At 44.2% G+C, this 20,196-nt stretch overlaps 1 protein-coding gene across 3 annotated transcripts in view; it reads right to left on the reverse strand.

Moving 5' to 3' along the window:
- The window catches only part of LRP1 (LDL receptor related protein 1), a 469,165-nt gene that overhangs the window by 56,156 nt on the left and 392,813 nt on the right, over positions 1–20,196 (reverse strand). For all 3 annotated transcript variants that reach the window (XM_070740967.1, XM_070740966.1, XM_070740968.1), the window contains 6 exons: positions 16,581–16,769; positions 15,215–15,363; positions 13,466–13,559; positions 10,842–10,958; positions 6,917–7,036; positions 4,741–4,863 (listed from right to left, as the gene is read on the reverse strand). In XM_070740967.1, coding sequence (XP_070597068.1) covers positions 4,741–4,863; positions 6,917–7,036; positions 10,842–10,958; positions 13,466–13,559; positions 15,215–15,363; positions 16,581–16,769 — 792 coding nt within the window. The remainder of the gene's footprint in view (positions 1–4,740; positions 4,864–6,916; positions 7,037–10,841; positions 10,959–13,465; positions 13,560–15,214; positions 15,364–16,580; positions 16,770–20,196) is intronic.

The following is a 20,196-nucleotide window of genomic DNA, read 5'->3' on the forward strand; positions in this document are numbered from 1 at the left end:
GGAGGTAAGCCTCCTTTAGGTCTATGGACGTCATGTAGTCCCCCTGGCGGATGGCGGCCAGAATGGAACGCAGAGAATGCATTCTGAACCTCCTGTACTTTACATATCGGTTCAGCCGCCGAAGGTTCAGTATGAGACGTGCCCCTCCTGAAGACTTCGGGACCACGAAGATCGCCGAGTAGAAACCCATACCCTGTTGAAGTAGGGGGACCTCCTCGATTGCTCCTATCTCCAACAGGTGGGACACCTCTTGGTAGAGGAGTCTCTTCTTGGAAATATCCAAGGGGGCACGACAAGGTAGAAAGCGGCAAGGTGGAGGGCGAAGAAACTCGATCTGCAGGCCTTGTGAGACCGTGGCAGTCGCCCATGGGTCCGATGAGGTGTTTGTCCAGACGTCTGAGAAATGGATTAGCCGGCCGCCCAAAGGAATGTCCATAGGAGAGTCATTTGGTTTTCCTGAACCCCCTGCCGGAACCTCTAAACGGGCGGCGGCCCTGGAAGGATCCGCGATCGAATTGCTGGTTCCTGTCCGAACGAAAGGAACCCTGGCCAAAGGATCCTGGAACGTAGGACCTCGACCTTTGGTTATTGGCCGAGGAGAGGTCATTCCGAAAGGGCTGCCTCCGTTGGTAGGGGGCAAAGCGCCTTCCCTGCTTTTTGCTGGAGTTGGGCATGACCTTTTTCTTGTCCCTGTCCTCCACCAATACGTCGTCCAAGATCTCTCCAAAGAGCTTCTTGCCCTTGAACAGTGAAGAAGCAAGGGCCCATTTTGATTTGACATCGGCCTGCCAATTCCTCAGCCAGATGAGTCTGCGGGAGGCGACCGACGAGGCCATTGCTCTGGACGCAAACTTAGCGGCATTAACTGTTGCGTCTGCGGAAAACTCTGTGGCTGCCAGCAGTTTGTTCAGGTCCTGGCGCAGCCTCGCATCCTGGGGATCAACTCTGGACTGGATGTCTTTAATCCAGAGGAGCGTAGCTCGATTAAAGAAGGAGGCCGCAGAAGCAGCCCTTACAGCCCACGCTGACATCTGATGAGTCCTGCGAATGACATTGTCCGCCCTCTTGTCCTCAGCCTTTAATCCTTCTTGAGACTCCGAAGGAACAAGGGCATTCGAGACCAGGCCGGTTACTGGTTTGTCCACTATGGGTAGCTCTAGGAGATCCTCCATGGCCTGGTCAAAGGTGTAGAAGCGCTTGTCCAGGTTAGACGGGCCCTGGGGTGTCGCAGGGTTCTCCCATGGGCGCTGTACTGTCTCTAGGAACAAGTGGGATGATGGGACATTGACAGTCTCCTGCTGTGGAAACACAAACAGGCCCCCTGCAGGCTGACCCAGAGCCGAAGGAGCTCCCTGACCTCCCTCTCCCGCCTGGTCAATGGTCATTTTTGCCTTGTTCAGCAAGGTCCTGAAGAGGGAGGATTTGAACAAACCGGGCAATGCAGGCAGTTCAGGTGGTTGTTCATCTCCGGATAAGTCCTCCTCCGCCTCGCTGAACTCATCCCTGGAAAATTCATCATCATCTTTGGACTCCAGCATGGATTGAGTGGCTGGAGCTGTCCAGGGGTCCCTGAATCTAGGTGGAGCAGGATCTGCTGGTAGCTGCTGTTGCTGAGCCACACTAGCCTGCCCCTGAGTATATGCACTAACAATTAAGTCCTGCAGGGCCTGGGGCATACTCTGCCAGGCATCCTGCGCAGTGCGTAATCCAGCTGCCGTGGGGGTGAATGTGGCTGCTTGTGACTGCCCACCGTGTGGATGGATAGGCTGTGGGGCAGCGAATGTGCAGGGCCACGTGGCTTGTTTTCCAAACGCGAGGGCCTCTGGCCTGGGAGAAATGGAGGATTGGAAAGGCCTCTCTGGTGACCAATCCCTTTCAGAGGCCGAGCCTACAACCCCTGAGGTGAAAATGGGGGAGGCTGGCGGGGGAATGGCACCTAAAGGCTGAGCAGCCGATGCAGAAGATCTCTGGGAGGCCTCAAGCTGTTTTTCAAGCGCTTTGATGCGCTTCTCCGCTTCTCTGAGCGAAGCCCCCTGGGAGGATTTAGATTTGGACTTGGAAGCCCTCTCCTTGGGGGTACTGGGCCTGTTGGCACCGGCCTCCTCCCCGGCCTGGACCGTTTGATCAGCCATGGATTCAAAACAACTCACGATTAGCAATCTGCGAGGTGAAGAAAACGACTCTGCTCACACACCACCGGCAAGAGACACGAGGACAGGGCAGAAAAGCGCCTGCGTGTCTTTGTAACAGAAATAGGCCCTCAGAAGCTGAGCCAATGGGAAAAGCCCCTCACCGGCACTGGGGAGGGGGCAGCCTGGCTAGAGTAGTAACGGCCTGCTGCTATGGCAACCCTTGATACATTTGGGCGCGAAGCAGCTCTCTCGGCCGATGTGCCTCCAAAATGGCCACCGGGCCGTTGCCTTGGCAACCCTGGATACAAATGGGCGCGTCAGGGGCCGTTCGGCTCATTGCGGCCTCCCAAGATGGCCGCCGGGCCGTTGCCATGGAAATGGGCGGGAAGCCAAGCTCTCCCGCCCTCCGGCTTCTCTTTCGTCGGCTCCCCCACTGAGGCCTCGCCGCTGCCGATCGCTCCTCTCAGCTGGCAGTCGGGTTCGTAGCGCTAACCAATATAGCGCGGAGCGGTGGGGGGGGGGGGCGCTTGTGAAGCCCTTCAGGAGGCCCCTGTCCGAAGCGACAGGCGGCCTGTGACCTATTCGCGCCGGGAGGGGCGGACCCCCCCGAGGCGTCAGTCACCCCCTCGGCTACCGGGCGCTGCCACGGAAGCAGACAGCCCGGGGGCTCTCTCTGTCTCCCACAGGCCCTTTTCAATGTGGGGAGAATCACAGAGGAGCAGCAGCTGGCAGAGCAAACCCTCTGGAGGTTTAAACCCTGACTGCCCGAGGAAATCCAATCCCCCTGCTGCACCTGAAAAACAAAAGCAAAAGAGAGAAAAATATATTAGTAAATTTTATTAATAAAACTTATTGTAAACAAAAAAAAAAAAAAAAAAAAAAAAAAAGGAAAAGAACGGAGAACAAACTCAAAGTCCCTTTTACTGCGACTGAGTTTTTAGACTGAGGGGCTAAGGGGGCGGTGACTCCCTAATATTTAAATTAAACTCAGTCCCGACCAATCAGATTGAGAATTACCCATCCTGGACTCTCCTTGCAAGTGCATTGGAGAAGGACATCTTATGATGCCTCTTATGATGCTTAAAGATGCCTGCCTGTACAGAAACAGGATTGGCTGCTGACTGGCACGTGCTATTAGGCAACTTGATCTCCTTTGATGAAGAAAAGCTGTCTACTCCATTCATCCAAGGGCAAGACGAGTGGAGGATAGGCAAACCCAAAGAAGGGCTGCAAGCATAGTTCCCTCTAAGCTGAGCAGTGAGCAATTGCTCACTTAAAAATAATCATCAACTCAGAGTTTTCCAAACCTGCCCAGAAGCCGAGAGGGAAAGAGTGAGAGGGAAGGAGAGAGAGAGGAAGAGAGGAAGAGAGAGAAACAGATAGAAAAAAGAGAGGAAGGAAAAGAGAAAGAAAAAGAATGGGAGTAAGAAAGAGAGAAAGAAAATCAAAATCTAGTTTGAAACTAGCTCAACTATTTAAGTGGCATTTTGATATTGATAGAGTTGCCCTATTATGAGCTCACTGTTATAGACACACAGTACAGTATTTTATTTTGAAATTCTCTGAGGCAAAACAGGGTGGGTTTTTTATTTGTTTGTTTGTTTATTTATTATTTTTGTGCCGCCCAGTCCCGAAGGGGCTGCCGCTCAGACACTATACTTTTCTGCCCCCCCCCCAAAAAAAAATTAGAGGGAACACTGGCTGCAAGGTTACTCATGAGGAGGCCTCCTCACCCATCCTCACCAGGAACACCTGGAGGGAAGAGTAACTTAAGGAGAAGCCATGGGGAGTTGGTCTATGCCAGAAGCAGTTGTTTGCTTTGTCTTATGGTCCCCCACTTTGACTCATGCCTGTTTGCCTTGACTAGTTGGAAGATTGCTCTTCTCATTTTGTTTTGGTCCTAGCCCTTCTCTTGTGGCTTGCATTTGTCCTTTGCTTCACTCTCTGTCTTTGGAGCTGCTTCTTGTCCTGAAGACTGTCCTTGCCTTGTGCCTGGACTCTGCCTTGTGGATTGGACTTGGACCCCTGAACTTTGCCCTCTAAGTCTGCTCCTACTCTGTGGAATTCCTTTGTACTAAAAGGGCTGTGTTTGTGAAACGGAGGGTGGCTGCCTTCAGGGAAGTATGGGGGTGGAGCCTTTCCCGGTCGTTTGCTGGAACATTTGTTGGGAGAAATAGATAATTTTCTAGAGCAGGGGTCTCCAACCTTGGGAACTTTTAAGACTTGTGAACTCCCAAAGCAAAGCTAAATGGAGGAATTCTGGGAGTTGAAGTCCACAGACCTTAAAATTGCCAAAAGTTTGAGACCCTTGCTCTAGAGGTCCGCCTTGCCTTGGTCACCTGGGCCATAATAGTAGCCACCAAGGCACAGAAAGCTAGTTAGTCATTACAGGCTTTCTTGTTTCAAAAATATTCACGTAAAGAAAACTGAATGGTTTTTCAATAAGTCCACAAAGGCTAATGCCATAAAACAGTTAGTTTTTCAGGTTTCAGGTTAGTGACTCAAATGGACAAGGGAAGACCAAAATATTGGGCATTTTGGGGGACATAAGACATAATTGTCTCCTTCTCAAAGCCAGCTCCCACATCGTGCGTGCACGGTGCCTTACTGCAGTTGGCAGGCTCGTCCGATCCATCTACGCAGTCGTTGTCACGGTCACAAACCCAAACTCGTGGAATGCAGCGTTTGGTAATGGCACACTGGAACTGGTTTGGCGCACAGGTCACTTCCGCTATAAAAGAGAAAGTAGAGTCAGGAGATAAACCCCGGTATATAATGGGAATTCCTTGAAATAAATGCCAACTCTATGCAACCAGACAATGACCCACAACATTAAGGATGCTGGCTATTGCCCCTCCACGGAAGAAAACCATACAAGTAGTCCTCAACTTATGACCATAATCAAGCCCAAAATTTATCTTAAGTGAGACATTTGTTAAGTGAGTTTTGCCCCATTTTACGACCTTTCTTACAAAAGTTGTTAAGTGAATCACAGCTGATGTTAATTTAGCAACATAATTGTCAATTGAATCTGGCTTCCCCATTGACTTTGCTTGTCAAAAGGTCATAAAAGGGGATCACAATATCTTGGGACATGACAATGGTCATACGTGTAAACCAGCTGCCAAGCATCTGAATTTGATCACACAATCATGGGGATGCTACAAAGGCCATAACTGTGAAATATGGTCATAAATCACTTTTTTCAGTGCCGCTGTAACTTTGAACAGTCACTAAATGAATTGTTGTAAGTGGAGGACTATCTCTGCTACATATTTAATTCCACATCTGTTCCACTCTCTTCTTCTGAATGGAATTCAGTTTTTTAAGGATCAGGGCTTCCACATCCTGAAAAAGAAGCTTGATACTCACCCTGAACCTCAACACACCCAATTTATTTACAATATTTTTCAGACTATAAGATGGAGTCCCATTTGTTGGGGGTCAAGGGAAAGGGAGGGTCTTGCCTTCTCTTTCAGCTCAAGATCCCCATGGACAATTGGTGGGCCACGGTGTGACACAGAATGCTGGACTCGATGGGCTTTGGCCTGATTCAGCAGGGCTCTTCTTATGTTCTTAAGATGACCGGTGTATAATATTCAACAAGATTTTGAAGAGGTAAGCAAGGAAAAAAGGTTTTTGTCCTCTTCAGTCCCCAGAAGCACTTTGTAGGCATCCCAAACCCTCTGTGCATTCTATTTTTTTGCAAAAACAGGTGAAAAATAGGCCTGCAAGTGTTTCTGGGGTTTGGGGGAAGGCAAAAATGCCACCGTTTTTTTCCTTTCCCCCCCACAAAAACGGGAGCATATTTGCATTCCTCCAGTCCCCAGGAGCATTCTGCGGCCTCCCAAACCCTCTACCTCCCCCCCCATTTTTCACAAAAATGAGATGCAGGGGCGAGGCTTCGAGAGGCCAAAAAATAGCTGTATTCAGTGAATAAGACACACCAATATTTCCACCCTCTTTTAGGGGAGAAAAGGTGCATCTTATACTCTAAAAAATACGGTACTTTTTAAAATACAGTATATATATATTTTTATTAAATTTTATTACAACAAACAAAAAAAATACTTAAAGAAAAAGTGCCCAACACCAATAAAACCCCACCACCATTTAGGGGGTTAAATTATTTGCAATAAGTTTCAATTTCTTCCTTAGCTCCGGTTTACATTTCTTTACATACAAAAAGTGATTGGAATTTATTTTTCACATTGTCGTCATAAATTCTACTTAAGATATAATTTTTCACCTTATTCCATCGTGCCATCAGTTTCTCTAATTTATTTTCATCAAAGTTATTTAATCTTATTTCCATAATTTCGAAGTGGATGTGGTCCACCATGTACCAGTATCAATTCTGGATTGTCCATTTATTGCTATCCTTCCACCCTAGTACCACTACTGCTTGAGCACTTTCCAAAGCTGCTGTTTTGATTTCTTTAAATTCTCGTAATTCCCCATATTTAACTAGTGTTGCTAATTCTTTCGTGATTATCCAATTAATGTTTAGCATATTATTTATTTCATTCTGTACTTCCTTCCAAAATTTTTGAATACGGTACTTTGCATCATGACGACAGATTGCAAAATTCCATTTTTGTGTGTGTGCGATTTTACTAACATGGTGCAGAATTAGCAATTACACTGTAAATTGGCTTTCGTGTATAAGCAAACTCCCCAGGATGTTTATCGAGATTATGCTAATTGTGCAAGCCCATCTGATCTTTTGACAAGCCTGGCACAGAGACCGGCAGGAAAAAGGACTCAAGTGGCTTTTCACTTACGACAATCCTTCTCATCTTCTCCGTCCCCACAGTTGTCTTGCCCGTTGCAACGGAAGATGCCTGGGATGCAGCGATTGGTGTTTGTGCATTTGAACTGGCTGGGCAGGCAGACATGGACTTCTGTCAGAGAAGAGAGAGACATGAACCCAGCTCTATGGGAGAGTGCAGTCAAAAGCTGATTTAGATTCTAACCCTGCCTGCAATTTTCCTCACAACAGAAACTGAAAGAGGTGGGTGGGAAGGGGAAGCCTTGGGGGGAGTTGGCTCACTTCAAGCCTTGGGGGGAGTTCCCTCACTTCAAGGTCATATTATGGGAACTCTACAGTGGATAGACTGTTTTCCAAAAAAATGAAGTATTGGATTGGCAAACAATAATAATAATAATAATAATAATAATAATAATAATAATAATAATAATGATAATAACAACAACAACAACAACAACAACAAAACAACAATAACAACAACAATAATAATAATAACAACAACAATTTATTAGATTTGTATGCCGCCCCTCTCCGAAGACTCGGGGCGGCTCACAACAATACGTAGTAAAAGACAATATAACAGTATGACAAATCTAATATTAAAAGAGAAAGATATATAAAACCCCAGCAATTAAAAAACCATACAACACATACATACCAAACATAAAATATAAAAGCCTGGGGGAGGTGTCTCAGTTCCCCCATGCCTGGCAATACAGGTGGATCTTGAGTAATTTGCGAAAGACAAGGAGGGAGGGGGCTGTTCTAATCTCGGGGGGGAGTTGATTCCAGAGGGCCGGGGCCGCCACAGAGAAGGCTCTTCCCCTGGGGCCCGACAGACATTGTTTGGTCGACAGGACCCGGAGAAGGCCAACTCTGTGGGACCTTATCGGCCGCTGGGATTCATGCGGTAGAAGGCGGTTCCGGAGGTATTCCGGTCCAATGCCATGTAGGGCTTTAAGGGTCATTACTAACACTTTGAATTGTGACCGGAAACTGATTGGCAGCCAGTGCAGGCCACGGAGTGTTGTAGAAACGTGAGCGAATCTGGGAAGCCCCACAATAGCTCTCGCGGCCGCATTCTGCACGATCTGAAGTTTCCGAACACTCTTCAAAGGTAGCCCCATGTAGAGAGCGTTGCAGTAGTCGAACCTCGAGGTGATGAGGGCATGAGTGACTGTGAGCAGTGACTCCCGGTCCAAATAGGGTTGCAACTGATGCACCAGGCGAACCTGGGCGAACGCCCTTCTCACCACAGCCGAAAGATGACGTTCCAATGTTAGCTGTGGATCGAGGAGGACACCCAAGTTGCGAACCCTCTCTGAGGGGGTCAATAATTCCCCCCTCAGAGTAATGGGCAGTGGGAGGCTTCAAGGGGAAAAGGAGAACTTTACCTATGCAGCTGTCTCTGGTAACCCTCTCAGTAAAATTACAGCTTTGGTAAAATTATGTCCCAGGAGTTCTCTCCCCCCACATATGTTAATGCGCGGGTAACCAATCTGTGGGCCATGGCCGTGGGTGGAGGCCTCTTGGCCACCAGTGTGAGTAGCTGGCCAGTGTGCACATATGTGCATACACGCAGAACCCCACTGGTGTGAGCATTGTTACTATTGTTGTGGGCGCTCGTGACCCTGCTAGTGATCATTAGGGATGCTTGCAGCCCCACTGGCACAGGCACTCACAGCATATTCACACAAGTACCACTGCAAGCATTGCGGGTGCTCATGGCTTCATATTCAACCTAGAAATAAGGACGGTCAGAGCGATCAACCAGTGGAACGGCCTTCCAGCAGAGGTTGTGAACTCCCCAACTTTGGACATTTTCAAGAGGAGATTGGACTGTCATTTGGCTGGGGTGCTGTAGGATTTCCTGCTTAAGCAGGGGCTTGAACTTTAAAAAAATAATAATAATATTTTTATTGATTTTTTTAAAGGTATAAACACACACACAACATAAAACAGGGGGTTGGACTTGATGACCTGCAAGGTCCCTTTCAACTCAACTCAACTCAACTCAACTCAACAATAAATAAATAAATAAAATAAATAAATAAATAAATAAAATAAATAAATGAAATAAATGAAATAAATAAAATAAAATAAAATAACTAAAATAAAATAACTAAATAAAATAAATAAATAAATAAATAAATAAATAAAATAAATAAAATAAATAAAATAAATAAAATAAATAAAATAAATAAAATAAATAAAATAAATAAAATAAATAAAATAAATAAAATAAATAAAATAAATAAAATAAATAAATAAAATAAATAAAATAAATAAAATAAATAAAATAAATAAAATAAATAAAATAAATAAATAAAATAAATAAATAAATAAATAAAGTGTTCGTGTGTACACATGCACCTTTTGTTCCCCACAGCCATGCCCCCTCCCCCCACCCAAGGCCGCCAACCTGGAAAGTTTGGAGAACATTGTGTTAATGCGACAGTTGATGCAGAGAGAAAGCTGACCGGTTGCACCGTTGAATCCTAATTTTTCTCAGACATTCTCATGGGATTTATTTCCATGGCAGTCATTCTTGAAAGAATCCCATGTATTTAGGTTATTTATTTATTTATTTATTTATTTATTTATTTATTTATTTATTTATTTATTTATTTATTTATTTATTTATATCTCCAAGACCGCCTCCTGCCGCACGAATCCCAGCGACCGATTAGGTCCCACAGAGTGGGCCTTCTCCGGGTCCCGTCAACTAAACAATGTCGGTTGGCGGGCCCCAGGGGAAGAGCCTTCTCTGTGGCGGCACCGGCCCTCTGGAACCAACTCCCCCCGGAGATTAGGACTGCCGCTACTCTTCCTGCCTTCCGTAAACTCCTTAAAACCCACCTTTGCCGTCAGGCATGGGGGAACTGAAACATCTCCCCCCTGGCATTTTTAATTTATGCATGGTATGTCTGTGTGTGCGTCTGTTAGTATATGGGGTTTTTTAAATATTTAATATTTTTAAATTTGTCTGTTTACTTATGATTTGTTTCTACAGTACATGTTGTGAGCCGCCCCGAGTCTTCGGAGAGGGGCGGCATACAAATCTAAGTAATAAATAAATAAATAAATAAATATATTTGTATGCCGCCTCTCTCCGCAGACTCGGGGCGGCTCACAACAAGTGGGGAAAAAAAAACTCTACAACAAATCTAAATTACTGTTTAAAAATATTTAAAAGACCCCATATTCTTATTTATCTTTTCTCTGAAATTTCAGGGAAATTGAGAAGTGGGAAGGAAAAAGCCGCCCCGAGTCTACCGAGAGGGGCGGCATACAAATCTAATAAATAATTAAAATAAATAATAATAAGTTCTGCCTCAGGTAATTTTGTTTTCCGTGGTTTGTCATTCCTGTCGCATAAAAGGTTAAGAAAAGCAAAAAAGGGGAAAGGGAAAGGTTTCATTCAGAGGGTTTTTAGCACAGCATGAGGATGATTCGTAGGGATAGAGGCAAAGCTTTCTGATCTTCACACCAGGCTCTGAGAAATGACTGTTTTAAAAGCACCACTGCCAACTTTTATTCTTTTCTGAGGGAGTCAATGATGAATTTGGGGTGGCTTGGTCACCTCACATTTTTTGAACTTCTAACTTTTAAAGTAAAACAAGAGATTACATCTTAATGTGGCTGATTTAAAATTTCCCTGCTGGGGTCTCGAACATCTTTTGTGGAAAAAGTTTCCAGTTGAAGTTGTCCAGTGAAGCAAAGAGAGTCCAAAGTGGATCATCAAAAAGATGGAGCAAACTCATTTACCTCCCTACACTGCTTGACTGAGTTTTTTTAAAACTGACCTTCTGGGGCAGTTGGAGGGCGTTACCTAATTAATATTTAAATTTAAACTCAGTCCCTACCAATCAGACTGAACTAAGGCCCACGTTGGACTCTTCTCAGCAGCGCATTGGAGAAAGGCTGAGGATACTTACCACAGTTTGCTTCATCCGAGTTGTCCTGGCAGTCGTTGTCCCCATCGCAAATGAAGGCTGGGTTGGTGCAGATTCCTGTAGAGCACTGGAATTGCCCTGGGCGACACTTGAATTCAGCTGGAAAAAATAAGTGCGAAGAGGTGCCTAAGGAGAAGCTTCCTATGGATTCTAGTTCACTAAGAGAGTACAGAGTCCAAGCAAAAGGGCCCCGGCTTCAAGTTTGAACCAGGCAGTTGATGAAGGGGGAGGCACTTGATTTAAGACTCTGCAGAATCACCATCAATCAGACTCCACTGCACTAGATAGGCAAGATGGTGTCTATGGGCTATGCAGCTCACGAAGGTTAAGAAAATGGTGGAGTGGTGAGGACCAACATTTGCCTGGAAGCATATTCATAGCTTCTGATCCTGGGGGAGAGGAAGTAATGACATCCATTTTTATGCAGGTAAATAGGCAAGCTAATCGTGTTGGGAGAGTTTTGCTCATGCGGAAGTTAACCCACCAAGTAGCCACTATACCTAATTGAAGCCTTCTTGTAAAAAATATATTTTACTTTTCTTCTTATCAAAATGCTTCTCTAAATAACTTTAACAGTCACTAAAGGAACTGTTGTAAATCGAGGACTATCTGTATAATACTTTTTGACGGATCTATTTTAGTGCTAAGTATAATACTTTAGAAATGGCGCAATCTTTTAAATATATTTTTTTATTAACCCAATCGTACCACCTGCTCCAGGTTTGGTAGAATTCAGTATTGTCTCTTTCTTGTATTTCCAATGTCATCTTGTTCGTCTCTGGAATTTTGTAAATTGTATTTATTAGGTTTAAGTGTTGAGGGGACATTGTTTATGCCAGGTCTGTGCATAAGCAAGTCTGGCAGCTGTAATTATATGTATTATTAAATATCGATCTTCCTTAGGTATTTTTTGTCTAATAATTCCGAGTAGGTATAGTTCTGGTTTCAAAGGGATTTGTTGACCAGTTATTTGCTCTAAATAATGTTTAATTTTATTCCAATTTTTTTTCAATGGGAATCCTGAATGAATTTGAACCTGGAGCTTTGCTGTTTCATCAATACTGCTTACGTTTGCTGATCCAAAGTAGTATTAGTTGACCTTTAAAAGTATGCAGGATTGGATCGTGTTAAAATTTGGATAGGGACTACTAAAAAATATCAGGCCTGTAGGCCATAAGTTAGAAAATACAGTGATACCTCGTCTTACAAACTTAATTGGTTCCGGGAGGAGGATCGTAAGGCAAAAGGTTCGTAAGACGAAACAATGTTTCCCATAGGAAACAATGTAAAATTGATTAATGCGTGCAAGCAAAAAAAAATATCGCAAAAACAGCGCTCCGCTGGGCACCACCCCCGGCTGTCACCTTTTGAAACAGCCGGTCACTTCTTGGCATTCTCCCGAATGCCGAACCCAAAAAGTTCGGCAAAAGTTTGGGTTTGGGTTGCGGCCAAGAAGCGCCGCTGCCCGGCTGTCACCTTCCGAAACAGCCAGGGGGCTTCTCGGCGTTCAGCCGAACGCCGGACCTGGAATTTCAGCAAAAGTTTGGCTTCGGCGTTTGGGTTCGGGAGACCGCCGAGAAGCGCCGCCGCCCGGCTGTCACCTTGCCAGACGAGCCATGGAGCTGTCGGCCAGTTGGGAGGCTCAAATGGAGGTGGGGAATCCCAATAGGGAATTCCAGTGGCAGAGCTTTGACGTCACGGAGACGTCCTTCCTGGAGTCCATGTTTCGGCCAGCCAGGAAGGACGTCTCCGTGACGTCAAAGCTCCGCCCCTGGAATTCCCTATTGGGATTCCCCACCTCCGTTTGAGCCTCCCGACCGGCTGTCAGCTCCACGGCTCTTCTCCCGAACCCGAACGCCGAACCCGAACTTTTGCTGAACTTTCACGTTTGGCGTTCGGCTGTTTCCAAAGGTGGCAGCTGGCCAGTGGCGCTTCTCAGCGGTCTCCCAAACCCGAACCCGAACTTTTGCCGAACTTCCGGGTTCGGCGTTGGGTTCGTAAGGTGAAAAAAGTTCATAAGAAGAGGCAAAAAATTTCCGAACCCCGGGTTCGTACCTCGAAAAATTCGTAAGACAAGGGGTTCGTACTCTGGAAGAAGGCAAGGATAAATTGTTTCTGTGCTATGACCAAAACAGGGATGAAATGCTTCCAGTCACGGTCTGGGCATACTGGTTGTTCGGATAACTGGTAGCAGCAGCAGTTCGAAATTTTGCCCACCCGCTGCCATTTTTTTAACCCCCTGTGCAACGCCTTCTGTGCATGCACAGAGGGTGAAAAGGCACGCATGATAGTGGCACATGCGTGATTGAAGCGAGCATGCACACACAAATCACATTCTTCTGAACTGGTAGGGAAGGTAAGTAGATTTTGCCACTGTGGCCACCAAGTCAACAGAAGTAGAGCTTAATTCAAAGGAGATTTTGTCTTATGCTTCTAGAGTAATCAAAGCGCCTGTCAGATCCAAACGCCGGATACAAATTTTACTCGCTTCAATGCCCCGAAATTATTATCCAGGCACTCCCACTGTTTTCCGCCAGGATTATCACTGATCTAAAACTACGACAAGGGTCTCTCCCGCCTAAGCCTCCTCCCAAAAGTACACTTACGGCAATCCTCTGGCTCGTCTGAACGGTCCCCACAATCGTCCTCGGTGTCACATTTCCACCAGAAAGGGATGCATTTGTCATTCTTGCAGACAAACTGGCAGAGAGAAAAGGTAATGATGCTGAAATAATGGCTGAGTAATGGTCAGAGGAGCATAAGCCATCCCCTCAAGACAAACTCCAGCCAGTGACATTGGCTATGTTAGAGCTTAGAAAACAGCCTCCAAAAAAGAAGAAAAAAAGCTTATTAAAAGCTGAAATAGGAACTTAAATTTCTAATCGTCCCATACATTAACTCATGACTCTTCCCTAATTAAAAAAACAAAACAAAATTTTAAAAACCTGTTGTTTTTATTTTAGGTGGTTGGTAAAAAGGGTTTATTTTCTCCAACTGAAGATCAATTGAATGACTAAACTGGTTGGAAGTTCTATGGATCCAACAGATGCTCATATTTGGATGGAGCCTTCCCTTTCATTGATGACATCTCCCTAAGATGTAACAGCAGCAAAGGGCAATTTGATGCCTAAAACTATCCTGACCACAATCCTTTTCGGCATCTCATACAGCCTCCTGAAATGGTGCTGCTGAGAATTGGTGGCACATCTAAACTAGAAAACCTCCCGTTCTAAACTCAAGAAACCATCATTCCAGATATCCAGACCACACTGTGGTAATCTTTGGGTTTCAACTTCACCAATTTTTTTAATCCTTCTTTTTACCAAAACCTTGGCTTCCCAGTGCTGAGGCGTATTAAGAATCCCTTGAGAAAGCAGTAAATGAAGGGTATTAACATAGTAGCAATGGATGAGGAACTTTTTTCCCCTCAGGTACCAAAAGGGCGTCCATGTATGCAACAGCGTGGGTGTATGCGTGCTATACCCATAATGCAATGCTCTCCCCCTCCTCCTGTATACACAATCCCCCACCGGTGTACAAGGCTCACTGGAGTCTCTGGACTTCCGGTAGGCCCATTGGGGCGTTTTTCACCCTTCCCAGGGTTCAGGAAGCTTTCCTGAAGCTTGGGGAGGGTGATAAACAGCGCAAGGTTTTTTAAATTTCTGGCAGGGCTGTTGGGTCCGTTTTTCGCCATTCACAGACTCTGGAGCAGAGGTCTTCAAACTTGGCAATTTTAAGACTTGTAAACTTCAACTCCCAGAATTCTCAAGCCAGGTATGCTGGCTAGAGAATTCTGGGAGTTGAAGTCCATAAGTCTTAAAGTTTCCAAGTTTGGGGACGCCTGCTCTGGAGGGTTTCCTGAAGCCTGAAGAAGGCGAAAACGACTCCCCCCGCCCTCTGGATGGCCCAAAATCAGCTGGCCAGTGCACTCATGCGCACCAGTGCTGACATACGGCAATACCTCTGTGCCTTCAGATATGGCTCTCTGTGCCACCTGTGGTACACGTTCATATGTTTGCCATCACTGACATAGAGCAAGGGTGAAAAAAGTAAGACGTAAGGGTTGTATGCAATCTTTCAGCATCCCTCTTACAATGACAAGAAAATAGAAGGCAAAATAAAATATATGGGCATATTTTTTGCATCTTGGGGATTTTGATAGGGGAAAAAAAGAGACCCCCTTAAGCCTTGTAAATACTCATCCTACCCACCCACCCACCCCCTGGCAAAAAAAAAGATTTGGACTTGGCTACTTAAGAATGTGGCCCTCAAGATGAGAGTCACCTTTGAGCAGATGGAAGTTGCATTCCTGACAATAAACAATGGAGCAATGTTTGTGTGCCCCAGCGAGTTACCTGACTAGCGGTGCAATTGGAGATGCAGGTTTTACCATCACCACCCAGATAGAAGTTGGTAGGGCAGGCACATTTGAAGGTCCCTCCTGGTGCCAGTAGGCATAGGTTGCTGCAGCCACCATTGTTGGTTTTGCAAGGATGGTTAGGAACTGAGGAAGGATAAGATAATGGAGGAGATATATATTAGAATAGAATAGAATAAAAATTTTATTGGCCAAGTGTGATTGGATACACAAGGAATTTGTCTTGGTGCATATGCTCTCAGTGTACATAAAATAAAATATACATTTGTCAAGAATCATGTGGTACAACACTTAATGATTGTCATATTACAGTGGTTAATAGCTGCTTGTGGCGATATGACCTTTGCCAAAGACATCTGATCCCTGCTCCACCACACAAAGAAATCACAATACCCTTCACCCTGTATAAGGAGTACTTCACTTCCCCCAAATTCTCTTGCATGCACAACGATGCTCACCCACTAAAAGCAAATGAATGCAAAAGTTAATTTGCACTTTAGAGAAAGGAATGCAATCTATTTGAAGGATAATAAAAAGAAATACAGTAGTACCTCTAGATACGAGCTGCTCCACATGCGAGTATTTCAAGATACGAGCCAGGAGGGGTGAGACATTTCTGTTCAAGTTCCGAGCTCAAATTCGGGATACGAGCCGAGCGTCCACTAGGTGGCGCAAGAATCCTTGCTTTTGGTTATCTCAGAGGGGAAAAACAAAGTCTAAAGCAATTTGTTCCAGATACGAGTTTGCTCGAGATACAAGCTCCCTTCTGGAACGAATTATGCTCGTATCTAGGGGTACTACTGTATGTCCCGATCAACAATGTTCCACTGGATTTTTCTCCATCACCTAGGGGGCTGCCAGTTGGTTTACTGTGCATAGACCTCCAGTATAGCAGTAATACTTCGATTTATATACTGCTTCACAGTGCATTACAGCCCTCTCTAAACTGTTTATGGTATCAGCATATTGCCCCCAACAATCTGGGTCCTCATTTTACTAAACTCGGAAGGATGGAGGCTGAGTCAACCTTGAGCCAGTCAGGATCGAACTGCCAGTTGTTAGCAGAATTAGCCTACAATATTGCATTCTAACCACTGCACCACTATGGCTCATTAAAGCAGTAGCAACTGCTAGCACTTAGCAATGTAGGACTCAAGTAAGAGCTCTGCCCCTTGTTTTTACCATCATCAACCTGCCCTTCCCACCTCTGCCCTGGCTATGTCTTGAAAGACACTTCCTCATTTTATTGTGTTTTAACACTGCCCCATGCTATGGTAACTGAGACCGGTCCCTATGCATAACAGCTTCCTTCCTCTTTTCAGCACCTTACAGAGAGCACTTACCATCTGGCTGCCTGTATGGGTGGTAGATGTGGATATCCATAGGCCGATGCAGAGTGCTGATCAGCACAGACTTATTGGCCCCAGTGGTTTTGTGGGCTCGGTTGATGGATTTGGTCTCCCAGTCAGTCCAATAAATGTAATCCTCAAAGAGGGTTAAGGCAAAGATATGGGGGATATCTTGGTTCAGCACTACAGTGGGAGAAGAAAGAGCAATTTTATTTCGCTTTTTTAAAAGAAAGTTTATGGAGTTTAAATCATTAAAAAGGGTGGGGGGGAAAGGGAAAGGGGGAAGAAAGGCATTCCATAGTAATAAAACAGGTCTTAAACTATACATAAAGTCATCTATATCACTATATTATGACCACAATTACAGTACATAACAAGAGATATAAAATACGTACATAATGTAAAATAGGGTAGTGAATCTATAAAATACGAAAAGAGATAGGGGGAAAGGGGAAATAAAAGAAGAAAGGAAGAGATGTTGATAGAGGGAGATTGGGGTTAGGGCAAAGGGTGGGAGGAGTCTGCAAAGTAGCAGACTTTTCAGGATATGCGACATTGTGGTGTGATGAGATAGTGGGTGTATATGTTAGAAAATGATCGTATATAAAGTTGCGAAAGAGCAATTTTCACTTGGTGGCAACATGAAAGGAGCCCACTGAACATCTTCTAGGCCAGGGATAGGGAAGTTGGCTCTTCTATGACATATGGAATTCAACTCCCAGAATTCCATGATTGGCTCAATAATTCTAGGAGTTGAAGTCCACAAGTCATAGAAGAGCCAACTTTGCCTACCTAGGCAATGGGAATGGAGAGCCCTAGGGCTGGCCAAGGATAGTATCTGCTCAGTACGGTAGCAAAATACTAACAGCTAAGAATGACAACTATCTCCAATGCTCCTCCTCTTCTGAAAAATATGCTCCTGGCTACCCAAGATTCTTTTCTTTCTGGTTTTTAGAAAGTCCATTAAAAAAACATCTATTCCATTAGGCCCTGGGGACTAATATAGTACAACTTGTTCCCTAGAGCAACATAAGTTATCTTAGGCTTGGTTGAATGGATTAGTGTTGTAACTATTTTTATGAATTATCGTTGCTTTTCATTGCTCCATATGCTGAATGCTTTTAGCCTAATTTGTGATGGTTGGAATATACATTACTTAAGAGTTGGACTTGATTTGAGTAGCTTATGAGCCCAGTGTGTTTGTTTATATATATCTTGAATATATTTATGGATAAGCCCATCTGTGAATAAGCTGACTCTTGAATTTTTAACCAAAATACCATGAAAAACTCATCACCTGTGCATTAAGACAGATTTGATTATCATAATTGGCTTATTTGCAAGTATATATAGCAGTCACCTATGACAGGTGCGGTTAAACTGAAATGCCTCTTTCCATTTTGTTAAGGCTAATGAAAAATAGAAAAAAATGTGATGGCAATAGGAGAATTTTAAGTATTCAATTTCATTTTCCCTAACTCCTCATAGTTGCTAATTGGCATCTTTTAACTACTTGCATTAGCCCTTAGAATGATATTTTGCATTTGTGTCATTCAGAGTAATGGTTCTTGGAATTAAAGATAGTAGTAATGTAACAGTGAGAAGACAGGTAAAATATCTATACATGCTGCACATACTGATCTCAAAATCAGCTTCTAATTTGGACAATAGCAACAGTAATAGCACCTAGACTTATATACCCCTTCGCTCTATAAGCGGTTTACAGAGCCAGCATGGCTCTGGGTCCGCATTTTATTGACCTTGGAAGGATGGAAGACTGAGTCGACCTTGAGCGGTCCAGAATCAAAGGACATTCCAACCATAGTTCCCTCTAAGCTGAGCAGTGAGCAATCGCTCACTTAAAAATCATCATCAACTCAGAGTTTTCCAAACCTGCCCAGAAGCCGAGAGGGAAAGAGTGAGAGGGAAGGAGAGAGAGAGAGGAAGAGAGAGAAACAGATAGAAAAAAGAGAGGAAGGGAAAGAGAAAGAAAAAGAATGGGAGTAAGGAAGAGAGAAAGAAAATCAAAATCTAGTTTGAAACTAGCTCAACTATTTAAGTGGCATTTTGATATTTAGAGTTTCCCTATTATGAGCTCACTGTTATAGACACACAGTACAGTATTTTATTTTGAAATTCTCTGAGGCAAAACAGGGTGGGTTTTTTATTTGTTTGTTTGTTTGTTTGTTTGTTTATTAATTATTTCTGTGCCGCCCAGTCCCGAAGGGACTGCCGCTCAGACACTATACTCCCCCCCCCAAAAAAATTAAATAAATAGAGGGAACACTGATTCCAACCACTGAACACCACGGCACGGGAAACTGAAGTACAATGCTTAAGTTTTATTCCATTTTTTTTTTTTGGCCAATGATTTCCAAAAAAAAGTCTGGACTCAACTTTAAAAGATTTGGTTCATTCTTGGCTATTAAGAAAAACAACCATACATCTTTGTTCTAACACGCTAATTTATAAGTGGGAAGAAACTGCAGTTCAGTTCTGTCTGGCACATCCATTCTCATGATGATGGCCACACAGATTGCTGCTTCCATTTTCTACATTTGGCAGCTGCAAAGGTCATTACAGTGAGGAAAAACAAATATCAGAGTGTAACATGGGACAATCAATCCACACCACAACTGCACTGCACCATGTGCTTAAGATGATAAAAAGCTAGCGTTCAAATGCCACTGCATATGCATAGGAGGCAGCTCTTCCCAGTTCCGATTTTTATTTCCGAAAGAAAAATAAAATCCTGATGATTACAGCACTTATTCCTCTTTATGGAAACCTGTTCCGGATACTTTAAACTTACAACAAACAAAATCTGACAGGATATATGAGGACAGCCTGCAAAAAAACCCCCCAAACTTTTAAATAGTCCGAGCCCAGAAATATGGTTCTGCTGTATTTATTCTCTAAGTGTAATGAGTTTTATTATTGATGCTGTCATTTTTAATCTACTCTGGTGAACATGTATCCTGAAAGGTGATATGTGGGCTGTTGTTGTTATTTGTCTCACTTATAGGGCCCACTTGCTTTGAATTGTGTTTGCTGCAGTTTCTTGCAGCAAATCTGTCAATTTCACAAGGCAACAGGGAGTTTTAATTTTCAACCAGCTTGTTACAGAGCAGATGCTGATTCACTCTAAGACAGGGCTGTCAAACTCGCGGCCTGGCAGCCAGATGAATCACGTGCTGGCCACGCCCACATCCAGTTTAGCGGTAGGAGAAACAGGGGGGAAAGTCCTGATATGTCACGTGACGCCACCACCACAATGTGAGTTTGACACTCCTGTCCCTAAGAGAAATGGACTTGCTGAAGATCATCCTGGTGACGTCTGTGCCCAAAGGAAAATTAGAACCCGGGATTCTGTATTCCTCATCTGGCATTACATCAAAATGGCTGTCAAAAGGTGATATCTAAGTTATTGTAATTTAAAAAATGGGTGAGCAGCATACAGTGAGAAGCCTAAAAAGTAACAGGCAATAAAGCAAGGAACTATGCAACATGCCACTGGAGGAGAAAACGGAAAATATACTGCTGAAAAATAAAGGGAACACTCAAATAACACATCCTAGATCTGAATGAATGAAATATTCTCATTGAATAT

The sequence above is a fragment of the Erythrolamprus reginae genome, chromosome 2 (genome assembly GCF_031021105.1).
Source record: "Erythrolamprus reginae isolate rEryReg1 chromosome 2, rEryReg1.hap1, whole genome shotgun sequence".
Classification (NCBI taxonomy): Eukaryota; Metazoa; Chordata; class Lepidosauria; order Squamata; family Dipsadidae; genus Erythrolamprus; species Erythrolamprus reginae.